This window comes from Acinonyx jubatus, chromosome D4 (genome assembly GCF_027475565.1).
Source record: "Acinonyx jubatus isolate Ajub_Pintada_27869175 chromosome D4, VMU_Ajub_asm_v1.0, whole genome shotgun sequence".
In the NCBI taxonomy this organism is placed as follows: domain Eukaryota; kingdom Metazoa; phylum Chordata; class Mammalia; order Carnivora; family Felidae; genus Acinonyx; species Acinonyx jubatus.
The window spans coordinates 19,738,158-19,750,281 of NC_069391.1; the positions used below are offsets into that span (position 1 = coordinate 19,738,158).

Consider the following 12,124-nt stretch of genomic DNA (forward strand, 5'->3'; position numbering starts at 1 on the left):
TGTGCAGTCCTAGAGCCAAACTCCGTAGAAGCGTTCCGTCTGGGGGGCTGTCTCCTGACAACCGTCTGCCAGCCTGTAGGAGTTCGCTGTGGCTGTGTGCCCCTGTCTGGTTTTGTCGTGTGCAAAATGGAGCCAACAGCGGCTGCCGCTTACCAAGCATTCACTCCGGGCCAGAAACTAGCTTCCATTTGTCTCTTAATTTGATCCTTTCCATAGTAACTTTATAAGGCTATTTTCACCCTCCTTTGATGGGTGAGGAGGCTGAGGACACACAGAGAGATTAAGTAACTTGCCCAGGGTCACACAGCGGCTCCAGCCTCATCGGGCAGTTTGGACTTGAGTCTGTCCTCTTCACCACCTCCACCCAGGGTGGTTGAAGAATTAAGTGAGATAATATACGTGAAAGGCTTCAGATGACTGGCACAAAGCCCTCGGTAATTCTTAGGTGAATAACTTTTCAGAAATTGAAAGCTGGTTGGATGGCTTCCCTAACTCCATGACATTTGCCCTCCCCTGATGCCAACAGGTGCCCACGCTGTTCTGTGGGCAGTCACCCTGTGTTCTTTTCAGGTCCCTTACGTGTCACTGGGTCTTAACTCGTTGAGGGGTATTTTCTGTTCTTTTGGGGTAGTTCCAGCTATTCTGATGCCTCTTCCCTTTTCTATAAATTCCTCTCTCATGCTCAAGGCACATTTAACCTGAATCGGCCCCCAGCCTCCCTGGCCTGACCTCCTAGCCCCCTAGCTATCCCCCTGCACGCCCTGCCTTGGCCACAGTGACTCACTTCCACCCTCCTATCCTAAGCAAAGTGTGCTCCCCTGCTTCTCACCTGTAACCCTGGAAAGCCCCTCTCGCCCCTGCCCTGCCCCTGCTTGGTTGACTCCTGCTCACCCTCCAGTCTCATCAAGAAGATGTCACCTCCAGGAAGCCCCCTGACCACCACCCTCGCCCCCAGTCAGGACCTTGCACCTTCTCTGCATACTCGTGGCCCCATGAGCCGCCCCATCACGCTCTGCTCACGCTGTTCTGTGAAGGTCTGTTTACTGGGTCTGTGTGCCCCTCTGGTGAGACCTTCGGGAGCAGGACTATGTCTGGGTTGTCCCTTGGTCCCCTGGCCCACCATGGGCTATGCCTGCCCTCAGCCGGTGCTCCCTGTGTTTGTAGAAGGAAGGGCAGCTGAGGTGATAATGTTGTGACCTGCTGGTGTGGGTGGCAGTGCAGGAGACCCTTGAGGAGGCAGGAGACCCCTGGGAGGGCAGGAGACCCGTGGGGAGGCAGGAGACCCGTGGTTGGTGGGAGACTTCCAGGGAGGAGGCAGGGGGTCCTTGGGTGGCAGAGTGGACTTAGCCTTGAACCTAAGGAAGATGGGAGGTAAGGGAGCCTGGGGCCAGAGCAGGCTCTCCCTGGCTGAAGGGGGTGCTGAGGGGCAGCCGGGGGCGTGCGTGGCCCCCACTGTGTGAAGCACACATGAAAACCTGAAATGTAGAGGTTCTCTAGGATGTTAGCATCAGGGGTCACCTCCTTCAACGCCTTCCTTTCACTGCACTTACAACGGTGACCCCGGGAGGGAGAGGGACTTCCCCAGGGTCACTCAGCAAGTTGGAGGCCGAACTGGGGCAGGGGATCTGGAATGTTCCTGGCCTGAATCGGTGTGCCCTTCAGGGTATGTCAGGGCCTCCGTAGCCTGCGATGCCCGCCCCCCCCCCCCCCCATCCCTGGAAGTTCCTGTTACCTCCAGGCCCTCCAATGCTATCTTCTGTCCCTCCCACAGGTGAACCTGGTGCTGGGGGACGGCCGGTCCCTGGGCCTCACAATCCGAGGGGGAGCTGAGTACGGCCTGGGCATTTATGTCACCGGCGTGGACCCGGGCTCAGAAGCAGAAAGCAGCGGACTCAAGGTGAGCAGCCCGACTCCCAGAGGAGGGGGTAGGCACCAGGGCCACATGCGTGGGGTGAGGGCGAAGGAGCCACGTGTGGAGCTCCGTGCGGCTGATTTCGGTCAGACCTCCAGCGAGGCCGTGGGCACCCCACCTTGAGGACTGGTCCCGGCCAGGAGTCCCCCTGGCTGCATGCCTCCAGTTGGCAGCTCAGAGCAAAGCAACAGGGCCCACCCCCCAGCCTCCCGAGCTGGTTTCCTAGCTGTCCTCGGAGCAGTGCAGCCTCCCACGTGGTGGCAGGCAGCGGGCCAGCCGAGCTCTTTGTGGCTGTTGCTTTGCAAACACTGTCAATGGCTGCGGTGGCCCCGACTTCAGGTTCGTTCTGGAGCATTGACAGGGAAGAGAGGAGAAAGCGGGAGCTGGGTTAGGGTTGCACCGAGCAGCTCCCGGTTGGCGTTCCATCAGGGCAACCAGCAATCATTGAAATCATATCGTTCGTTCTCATTTTGAAGAACGCTAACTGTGTGCCCGGTGCTGCTCATTGGCTTCACACGCATCTCATTGAACCCTCAGGCTGCCCCTTGGGGTAGGTGGCTCTTACCCACATTTTCCAGTCAGGGAGGTGGACGTGGAGAGAAGGTGAAACAGACTTCCCAAGGTCACGCAGCTGACAGGTTGCAGAGCAGGACTGAGCCCAGGCTGTCTTTGTTCCACAGCCCGTGCTCCCAGCCATTGCACTGTACCACCTTGCTGCCAGAACTTGGCTCGGAGCACTGGGGGGCTGTGACACTGAGTGAGGCAGGGGCGAGGACCCTGGGCCCAGAAGACAGATGGCCTAATGAATGGACTAAGTCCTGATGCCGGCCGGGGAAGCCAAGGCAGCAGCGACGGGAGCAGTAGACGTGGGCATGGGTGGCATTTGAGCCAGCCTTGCAGAATGCGACAGGTTGGAGGTAGAGGGGCTGGGGAAGGAGGAGGCGTCACTGAGACCATGGGCAACTAGATGGCTGGGGAACGAAGCACAAGATGAGATGGTGTCTTTCTAGCAAAGGGCCTTGAATGCCCCACTAACTTGTGGGAACCCGATTCTCTATGCAGACGCGAAGAAAAGGTCAGGAAGGGTCATGGCGGATCAGAGTGGCGGTCAGCAGAGACACCCCCCCCACCCCCGCCCCGTGCCGTGTAGTGGTGGGAGGACTGGAGTGGGCGAGAAGAGGCATCTGTCAGCTTCTTTTAGGACATAGGATTTAATTGGAAGAGCTCTGGGCTTGGAGCCTGGAAGATTGGGTTCGAATCCCAACTTCACTGTTTTTGCTCTAATAGCTGTGTGACCTTGGACAGTTCCTCCATGTGTCTGTGCTTCCCTGCCTTTTCCCAGATAAGCATAATAGAGAACACCACGTCTGAGGGTCGTTGAAAAGATGAGAAGAGAAAGCTGATAATAATGGTAATAATAACGTCAGTAAGTGTCTCTGTTATGGGCTGAATGCTTGTGTCCCCACATTCATATGTGAGTCCCTGACCCCCAACATGATGGGGTTAGGAGGTGGGGCCTCGGAGAGGTGACAAGGTCATGAATAGGAGTAGTATCCTTATAAAATGGACCCCACAAGTGAGGACACAAGAAGTGGGCTATCTGCAAGCCGGAAGAGGGTCCCCAGCAGAACCCGACCATGCTGGCACCTGACCCCAGACTTCGGGCTCCCAGAACTCTGAGAAATACATGTCCACCGTTTGTAAGTCACCCAGTCTAGGGCGCTTTGTTTTAGCAGCTGGGACAGCCTGACACAGCCTGCTGTTTCTCTGGCTCTTTATGCCGTGGATCTGTGTACCCACTGCACCCCTGTGGAAACGTGTTCCTCAGTTAGCCCATTTTACAGGCACAGCAGCTAAGACTCAGAGCGTCACACAGCCAGTGGGAGGCAAAGCTGGGACTCCCATGCGATAGTTGGGGTTCTGGTTCTGGAACTGTGCTCGTAACCAGGCCAGTCGGGTGGGTGATAGAGGCCCCACAAGTGCTGGCTGGGTCTCGTTGATTCTGCAAGGCCCTGGGTCTGAGCCCGTGCTGTGTTCTCAGGGAAAAATGGCACCTTGATGGGATCTCCAAGAGGAAACAATCTCACAGTAGTCTGTGCGCACGTTTTGTTTAAGAAGTTTGTTATTTTGGAATAATTTTAGATTTACTGAGAAGTTATAAAGGGATTTCCCATCCTTCGTTCATCCAGCTTCCCCCAACGTCAGCGTCTCCTGTAACCACGGTACATTTGTCAAGGCTCAGAAGCTGACATTGGTACAGTACGTTTCCACAAACCACACACTTTATTTGGAGTCACCAATTTTTCCACTAACGTGGTTCACTCAAGCGTTATGCATTGCATTTGGCTTGTATGCAGTTTTAATTCCATTTATTCCTCCCCCCCAACCACCACCAAATTTCAAAAAAAGATTAATGGCAGTTTCTAGGCACAGAATACAGTTTTTGTTTTTTGTTTTTTTTTTAAATGAGTGAGGAAATTGGGGAGAAGAAAAATGAGGGCTGGGAGAAAGGGATGAAGACAGAGCAAGGGTCTTTTCTAGAACACTTGCTAGAGGCAAGACGCAGATTTGGTTAGAGCTTCCTGGCAGCCAATGCAAAGAGAGGAGCAGGTCAGTGACATCTGTGAGATGAAAACAGAGCAACTATGCTTTAGAAGCCTGGCTGTTCCTCTTCCTGGGGCCTGAGCGCAGTTTCCCTCTGGTCTCTCTTGGAGAGAATGCTGTGTGATGATGTAAGCGGTGTCCTCAGTGACAGGAAATGTATGAGCAGATTCCACCCTTGGTGGCGGATGCATTCTGATGACATCCATGTTAAAAGAAAGCGGAGAGAGCGTGAAAGATGATGTGTTAGGGTCCAGCCTGAGAGCACTGAGCACATTTTCTCTCTGTGTCTCTGTGTCTCTGTCTCTGCATCTGTCTCTCTCATTACTGACAGACGGTCGCTTTTATTACCACGTCGTCTACTTACTGAGGAGTCACCATGTCAGGAACTGTGCCAGATGCTTCACGGTGTTACGTGATTTTTATGACAATGTGTGAGGAGGGAATATTCTCATCCCTATTTTGCAGGTGGCAGATCCGGGAACAGTGTTAAGCAACGTGCCCAAGGCCACCCAGCTAAGAGGGGCTAGGTTTGCACCCCCAGCGGCACACGCTACTTTCTTAACCACTACTCTCCACCGCCTCCTGGTGGTGATAGGTGTCATTGTCTCCAGCTTACAGCTGAAGAGGTGAAGGCTCATGGAGTTTAGGGTCCAATTCCTTCTAATGTCAGAGCTGGGATTTGAACCCAGGCCTGACAGAGCCTTGTGCAGGGGGGGACAGGAGCCCTAGGACCTGCCTCTGACCAGCTGTGTGAGGGTAGGGGTGTCCTTCCGCTCTCTGGGCCTGTCTCCGTGCTTGGACAGTGAGGAGTTGAATAGTCAGGCTAGATGATTTGGGAGGCTTTCTCCTAGATTCGCACCTTTTTTTCTGGCCTGAGACTGCCCAGACACCAGGAACCACAGCCACAGAGAGATGCCAAAACAGCCCACTGGCAGATCCCCCTTTTATGTGGAAGGAAGGGGAGAAGGAAGGCGGGGAGGGGACATTACATAGAGGTAGTGGCTGTCCATTCTGCTTCTCCTTCCCTTCCTTCCATTTAATCCGCAAATATCTACTGAGGACTCCTGTGTGCCAGACACTGGGCTCGCCCTGGGGCTTCTGAGCTGAGCAAGACAGAGTCTCTGACCTCCAGGAGCTTTCTTTCTAGTGGGAAGATGGGGCCAGGTGGGGAGGCAGAATTACCCAATTGTTCGTTTAATCAAACAATCAGGATAAACAGCAAGATGGCAAAGCCCATGGAACTGTGTGGGTGTATGACAGGGGAGACCAGCTCTCATCTTGGCTATCTGGGAGGGCTTCCTGGAGAAAGAAACATTTCTGTTGAACTTCAAAACAAGAAGAGAAAATCAGTGATGTGAAGAAGGAAATGAGAATTTCCGGCAGAAAGAACAGCAAATGCTGAGTCCCTGAAGTGGAATGAAGTGTTCCCTGATGCCAAGGAAGGCCGGTGTGGCTGAACGCAGAAAGCCAGGCAGAGGAGGAGGTGCCAGATGATGCTGACAGAGTGAACAGAGCCAGCTCACACAGGGTGTGTAATTCACTCAAGACTGTGCAGCCATGAAAAGGTGATGCCCCAGATCTGCAGTTAGCAGTATGGAAGGATGTCCAAGGTCTGTTATTAAGTGGAGAACACAGGCTGCAAAGCCACTTATCTGACACGAGCTCATGCAGGCAGTAGATGCAGGTGGAAATATGCGCAGAGAAACAGCCACACGGACCTGTACCGAAACATCGGTGTGGTGATCCGAAAGTGGCGACATCACCGATGACTTTTGCCGTTCTTTACATCCTGCGTGGGGTCTGCATGAAGCGAATATTGCTCTTCTCATCATGAAAACAGCAACAGTAAAGCCATTTCTGTCCTGAAGCAAGGCAGCAGAAAGATATTCCATAGAAGTTTTCCAGTCGCTTCACTTTGCTTCTCGGTGGCAGGCAGGCAAAGGCTTTATTTGCTCATAAAATGCCTGCCTTTGGTAGAGGCCTTTCCTTTCTCGGTCCCCGCCGCAGTAAGGCATTTTATATTCCCTGCCACTGTTTCACGCTCCCCTCCAAGTTCCCTCGAATGTGCTAACACCTGCCTACACTCGCTCGGGCATCCAGGACTGATTAATTCCATTTATTGCCAATGCACTGTCAGTAGAATCAGGCATATTGAAATGGAATAAAGGGGCTTGGCTTTGTGGGTGGTGGAGCCAAGAACAGGCTTTATTTGTCAACAGGGCTCCTTGCTGCTGTGCAGAGCTTTCCTGGGGCAGAAATGCTGCCTTCCGCCTGGCTTCCAGCCGCTCGCTTAGCTTCTGAGGGCCGTGAGAGTCCAGGGGAGGGCAAGTCAACTGCTAGCAGGAGAGGGTCTTAGGAGGAGGTCAGGCACTTCCCAGCACTTACCCTGGGGGTGGCCGGGTGGAGCATGGAACTTTCCCACCCTCTCCGTAGGGGCTGACTCCCCCTTCTGCATGTACCTTTAGGCCTCTTATTCCTTTGCACCTGCCCTGCCAGCTTCTAGCTCCCACCACAGAATGGGCCCTAAAACCTTGTTTGTTCCTTTGAGGACAGCCAGATCGACTGGCATTTAAAAATAATAATGGTGGTAGTTGCTAGTTATTAACCAGTTATTATGAATCAGGCACTGCGCTAAATAAACACTCTTGATACATTCCTACGTAATCCTTCCCATGGTCCCACGGCGGGCATTAATAGTGCCGTTTAATAGATGAGCAAGTGAGGCTCAGAGAGGTGCAGTCACTTGCTCGGGATCACACAGGGATCTGGGGCCCCTGGCCACATGCTTTGCTGTCACCTCCCTTGTACCCTAACTTGACCACATGTCAGAAGAATGCATGAGGTGCCTGAATGGCTCAGTGGGTTAAGCGTCCAGCTCTTTTTTTTTTTTAAATGTTTATTTATTTTTGAGAGAGAGAGTCACAGAGCACAAGTGGGGGAGGGGCAGAGAGAGAGGGAGACACAGAATCCAAAGCAGGCTCCAGGCTCTGAGCTGTCAGCACAGAGCCTGATGTGGGCCTGAAACCCATGGATCATGAGATCACGACCTGAGCCGGAGTTGGATGCCCAGTGGACTGAGCCACCCCGGTGCCCCAAGGGTCCAGCTCTTGATTTTCGGCTCAGGTCACGATCTCAGGGTCATGAGATCACGCCCTGCGTCAGGCCCCACGCTGAGCATGGAGTCTGCTTAAGATTCTGTCTCTCTCTCTCTCTTTCTCTCTCCCTCTCTGTCTCTGCCCCTCCCCCACTCATGCCCGTGGGCTCTCTCTCTCGCTCTCTAAAAAAAAAAAAAAGAATGCAGAGAGGGGAAACGAAGGACATTTCTTCTTAGAAGTCACCACGCTTCTCAAGCCCACCGTGGCTGTCCTCCTCCTGCCTGGCCGCAGCCTTCACCACTGAGGTCATGCCAGGGAGGCCCCTTTCGCTCCCGCTGGTAGGAGTAGGTTGCCATCCTGGCTGGGGTTCGTCAGAGCAGGATCTCTGTTCCCAAGAATGTCCCGCTTTTTGGGTCATCACTCTGCTGCTTGCGGTTGTGGGACAGACTGTATCTGGTGCAGCGTCGGTGGCTCGGTGGCTGGGGACAGCCAGCTGCTTTGCGGATCTGTCCTGTGCGCTCGTGTGGGAGACCACACCTCGGCCTCACTGGTGGAGCCAGCTGGGGGCGGGGGGCCGACCCTCCTCAGCTGGGCTTTGCCAGTGTCTGCTCTCCCGACTTTCCTCTAGACTGAGCCAGGCACCCCCCCTTGGCCGACCACCCACCGGCGGCAGGTGACCTCCATACACGGGTCATCTCTGAGCACTCCCCACAGCCCCGGGAGGCAGGACCTCTTTCATCCCGCTGTAAATGGGGAGTACTTACTTCATGACTGTCTCTGGGGGGCAGAGCCTGGCTGTGCTTTAAACGCTGTGTCTCCCTGTCTGCGACAGAGCTGGCACACAGTAGGTGTTCGGGAAATATTTCTTCACTGAAGGAGTGAGTCTGGCCGAGGCAGGCCCTGAACCAGGCCTTTTGACCCCAAAGCTTCAGTCACCAGAGCTTCGATCCTGACCATGGTTTAATTTGCATCGTGGCCTGAGCACAGCATAGAACCTGCAATGGTTTTTGTTTTTTAAGGAACAAATCCCACCGAGAAGTGTTAGTGGTTTTCACACTCGCCAGGATGCAAACTGAACAGTCAGACCCTTACCTTCAGAGAGGCTGGCCTTCGAAGGGAGCTGAGTAGCAGCCGTGACCCACAGTGGGGTTTGCTCATCCCGGGGGCCCTGTGGGCAGCGGGTGCCTGGCGGAGAGTAGGTGGCGGGAGTCTATCTCTGCTGACAGATCCCAGCCTCCCAGCCTCCCGTTTCGTGCACAGGGAGGCTGAGGGCCAGCAGGAGGGGAAGGGACTGCTGGAGGGTCATGGAGAGGTGGGCCAGGACCCCCCACACAGAGCCTCTACGTCATCCGGCAGTTCGACCTTGCCAGCTGACTGTGTTTCCATGCTTCCCTGAAATAGCTCTGCAGGGACACAAGAACAGGTTTGGCCAACTCTCCAGGGCTGCCTCCTGCTTGTTCTTGGTGGAGGAAAGGGTGTGGCTCCTATCTATTACTTGTTTCATGAGGAGCTTTTAAGGGAGTTTTCGTTTGTGATCATGGCTGATTTTATGGCGGTCCTCATGGGATGGCAAAAATTCAGTATTCGTCTTTATATAATTCCTGACAGTAGAAAAAAATCTTATGTCATTAGGGCACATTGCAAACAATTCTCGGTCTATCGATGCCAGAACTTAAACAAATGGACCAATTTCTTGAAGGATGTAAACTACACCCAAGAAAGATAAATAGAAAAGCCTGGAGTTCTAGGTATGCATCAGAGAAATTGAATTTGTACTGAACAACCATCCAAAACAGAAAACTCAGGCCCAGACGCTTTGACTAATGAACCTTTTTGAACAGTTAAGGAAAAAATACTATGCAGTTTCTTCCTGGAAATGAAAGATGAGGCAATGCTTCCCAGCTCATTTTATGAGGCCAGCGTTAAATCACACCAAGACCAAATGCATACGAGAACGCTGACCGTTCCCCTTCAGGACGTGCTGAGTACAAAAATACTCAAAAAAGTAACAGCAAATCCAATCTTTCAGTCTGTAAAAGGGATGTGTGCCGTGACCAAGTGGGGATTTCTTTATCCAAGGAATGCAAGCCTGAATTAACATGTGAAGATCAGTGTTGGGACACATGGGTGGCTCAGTCTGTAGGTGACCAACTCTTGGTTTTGGCTCAGGTCATGATCTCACGGTTCGTGAGTTTGAGCCCTGCATTGGGCTCTGTGCTGAAAGTGTGGAACCTGCTTGCGATTCTGTCTCCTCTCTCTCTACCCTTCCCCCGCTCATGCACATGCTGTCTGTCTCTCTCTGTCTCTCAAAATAAATAAACTTAAAAAAAAGAAAAAGAGTGTTATTAGCAGATGAAAGGAGAAAAACCATAAGAACAGAAAAAGCAATTCACAAAATTCATCGTCCATTTATGATCAAAACTCTCAGCACACTAAAATCGAAGGGAACTTCGATGACAGACGTCCTCACAAACCTCCAGCTAACTATGTCATGGTGAAAATGTTCAGAATCCATTTGTAAATATGTATCCACAAAAAAATCTTTTCTTCCAAGAGAGATAAAGGCTTTCTACTGAAGGCTCTCTTCTAGGATTGGAATAAGGCAAAAACGTCTTTCTCGCCACTCCTGTTCGGTATCATGAGAAGTTGTCATCAGTGCAAGTAAGCCAATAAAAAGAAACGAAAGGCACACAGATATGAGAGGAAGAAATGAAACCCTATTTACAAAGACTGATTGTGTACATAGGAAGTTGCAAACAATCTCCAAAAAGGCTCCTAGAACCACTAGATGAATTTAACAAGGTGGAACGATAACACAGTCAGCGTACAAGAATCAGTTGTTTCCACTAACTGGCAATGAGTCACTGGGATTCAGAGTTCGTAAATACAGTTTAGCACGAAAAATCACATAGTTGTAGATAACAGAGTACGTGTAGCACTTGTATGCTGACGGCTGCGAAACAAAGAAAGAAAGAAATGGAGAGAGACACTGTATTTGTGGATAGGAAAGTTCCATGTGATTGACATGTCAGGCCTTCCTAATTTGGTCTAGATTCAGCATGATCCCCATTTCCAATTCTAGTAGGTTGAATTTTGAGAGAGAGAGAGAGTGTGTGTGAGCAGGGGAGAAGAGCAGAGTGAGAGAGAATCTTGTTGTTTTTAATTTTTTTTAATGTTTTTACTTTTGAGAGAGAGAGAGAGAGAGAGAGAGAGAGAGAGAGGAAGAGTGGGGGAGGGGCAGAGAGAGAGGAAGACTCAGAATCCAAAGTAGGCTCCAGGCTCTGAGCTGTCAGCACAGAGCCCAGCGCGGGGCTCGAACCCATGAACTGTGAGATCATGACCTGAGCTGAAGTCAGACGCTTAACTGACTGAGCCACCCAGGCGCCCCGAGTGAGAGAAAGAGAGAGAGAGAGAGAGAGAGAGAGAGAGAGAGAGAGAGAATCTTAAGCATGCAGGGCTCTATCCCTCGACCCTGGGATCATGACCTGAGCCAAAATCAAGAGTCAGATGCACAACCGACTGAGCCATCCAGGCGCCCCGCTAGAAGGCTTTTTGTAGGTATTTACAAACGGATTTAAACATTTAAACGGACAAAGAAACTAGGGGAGCCGAAACAATTCTCAAAGGGAGGAGTACTGTCGGAGGACTCATTACCTGATTCCAAGCCTTACGTAAGGCTACAGTAAGCAAGATAGCGAGGGCGGTATTAGTGAAGCAAAGACACGGAGACCAGCGGAACAGAGCAGTGAGTCCAGATAGAAACCTACACTCAAATACCTAACTGAACTTTGGCAGAAGCGCAAAGGTAATTTTATGGAGAAAGGACGGTCTGTGTGCAAACAAATGAACTTTAACCTAAGTCTCACACCTTACATGAAAACTAATTCAAAATGGAGAAGACAAAGTTATAACACCTCTAGGGGAATACGTAGGAGAAAATCTGTGTGACCTTGAATAAGAGTTTGTGTCTATTTTTTATTATTTTATTTTATTTTTAAATGTTTATTTATTTTGAGAGAGAGCAAGGAAGGAGCAGAAAGAGAGGGAGAGAGAGAATCAAAAGCAGTCTCCATGCTTGGGGCAGAGCCCGACCCAGGGATCGATCTCATGAACAGTGAGATCGTGTCCTGAGGCAGAATCAAGAGTCGGATGCTTAACCGACTGAGCCACCCAGACACCCCAACAATTTTTAGATATAACCTCAGGAGCAGGATCCATAAAGGAAAACATTGACAAGTTGGATTTTATTAAAATTAAAAACTTTTGCTCTGTGGGAGACACTTTAAAGAGAACAGAAAGGCAAAGCCTCAGGATTAGAGAAGAAAATAGGTTCTAATCACATTTTTGACAAAGGACTTGTCTCAAGAATTTGTAGAGAACTCTCAAAGTTAGCAGCAGGCTTGGGAGACACAGTTTTGTACAGAACTACCGTGGCGGGTACATGGCTGTGTGCACCTGTCAGAACTCACAGAACTATATACCACAGAGTGGATTGTTTTTTTAATATTTAAAA

General features: G+C 51.2%; 1 protein-coding gene across 5 annotated transcripts in view; it reads left to right on the forward strand.

Moving 5' to 3' along the window:
- The window catches only part of WHRN (whirlin), a 95,345-nt gene that overhangs the window by 36,239 nt on the left and 46,982 nt on the right, over positions 1 to 12,124 (forward strand). For all 5 annotated transcript variants that reach the window (XM_027034918.2, XM_027034919.2, XM_027034920.2 and 2 more), the window contains exon 3: positions 1,772 to 1,897. In XM_027034918.2, the coding sequence (XP_026890719.1) occupies positions 1,772 to 1,897 (126 nt within the window). The remainder of the gene's footprint in view (positions 1 to 1,771; positions 1,898 to 12,124) is intronic.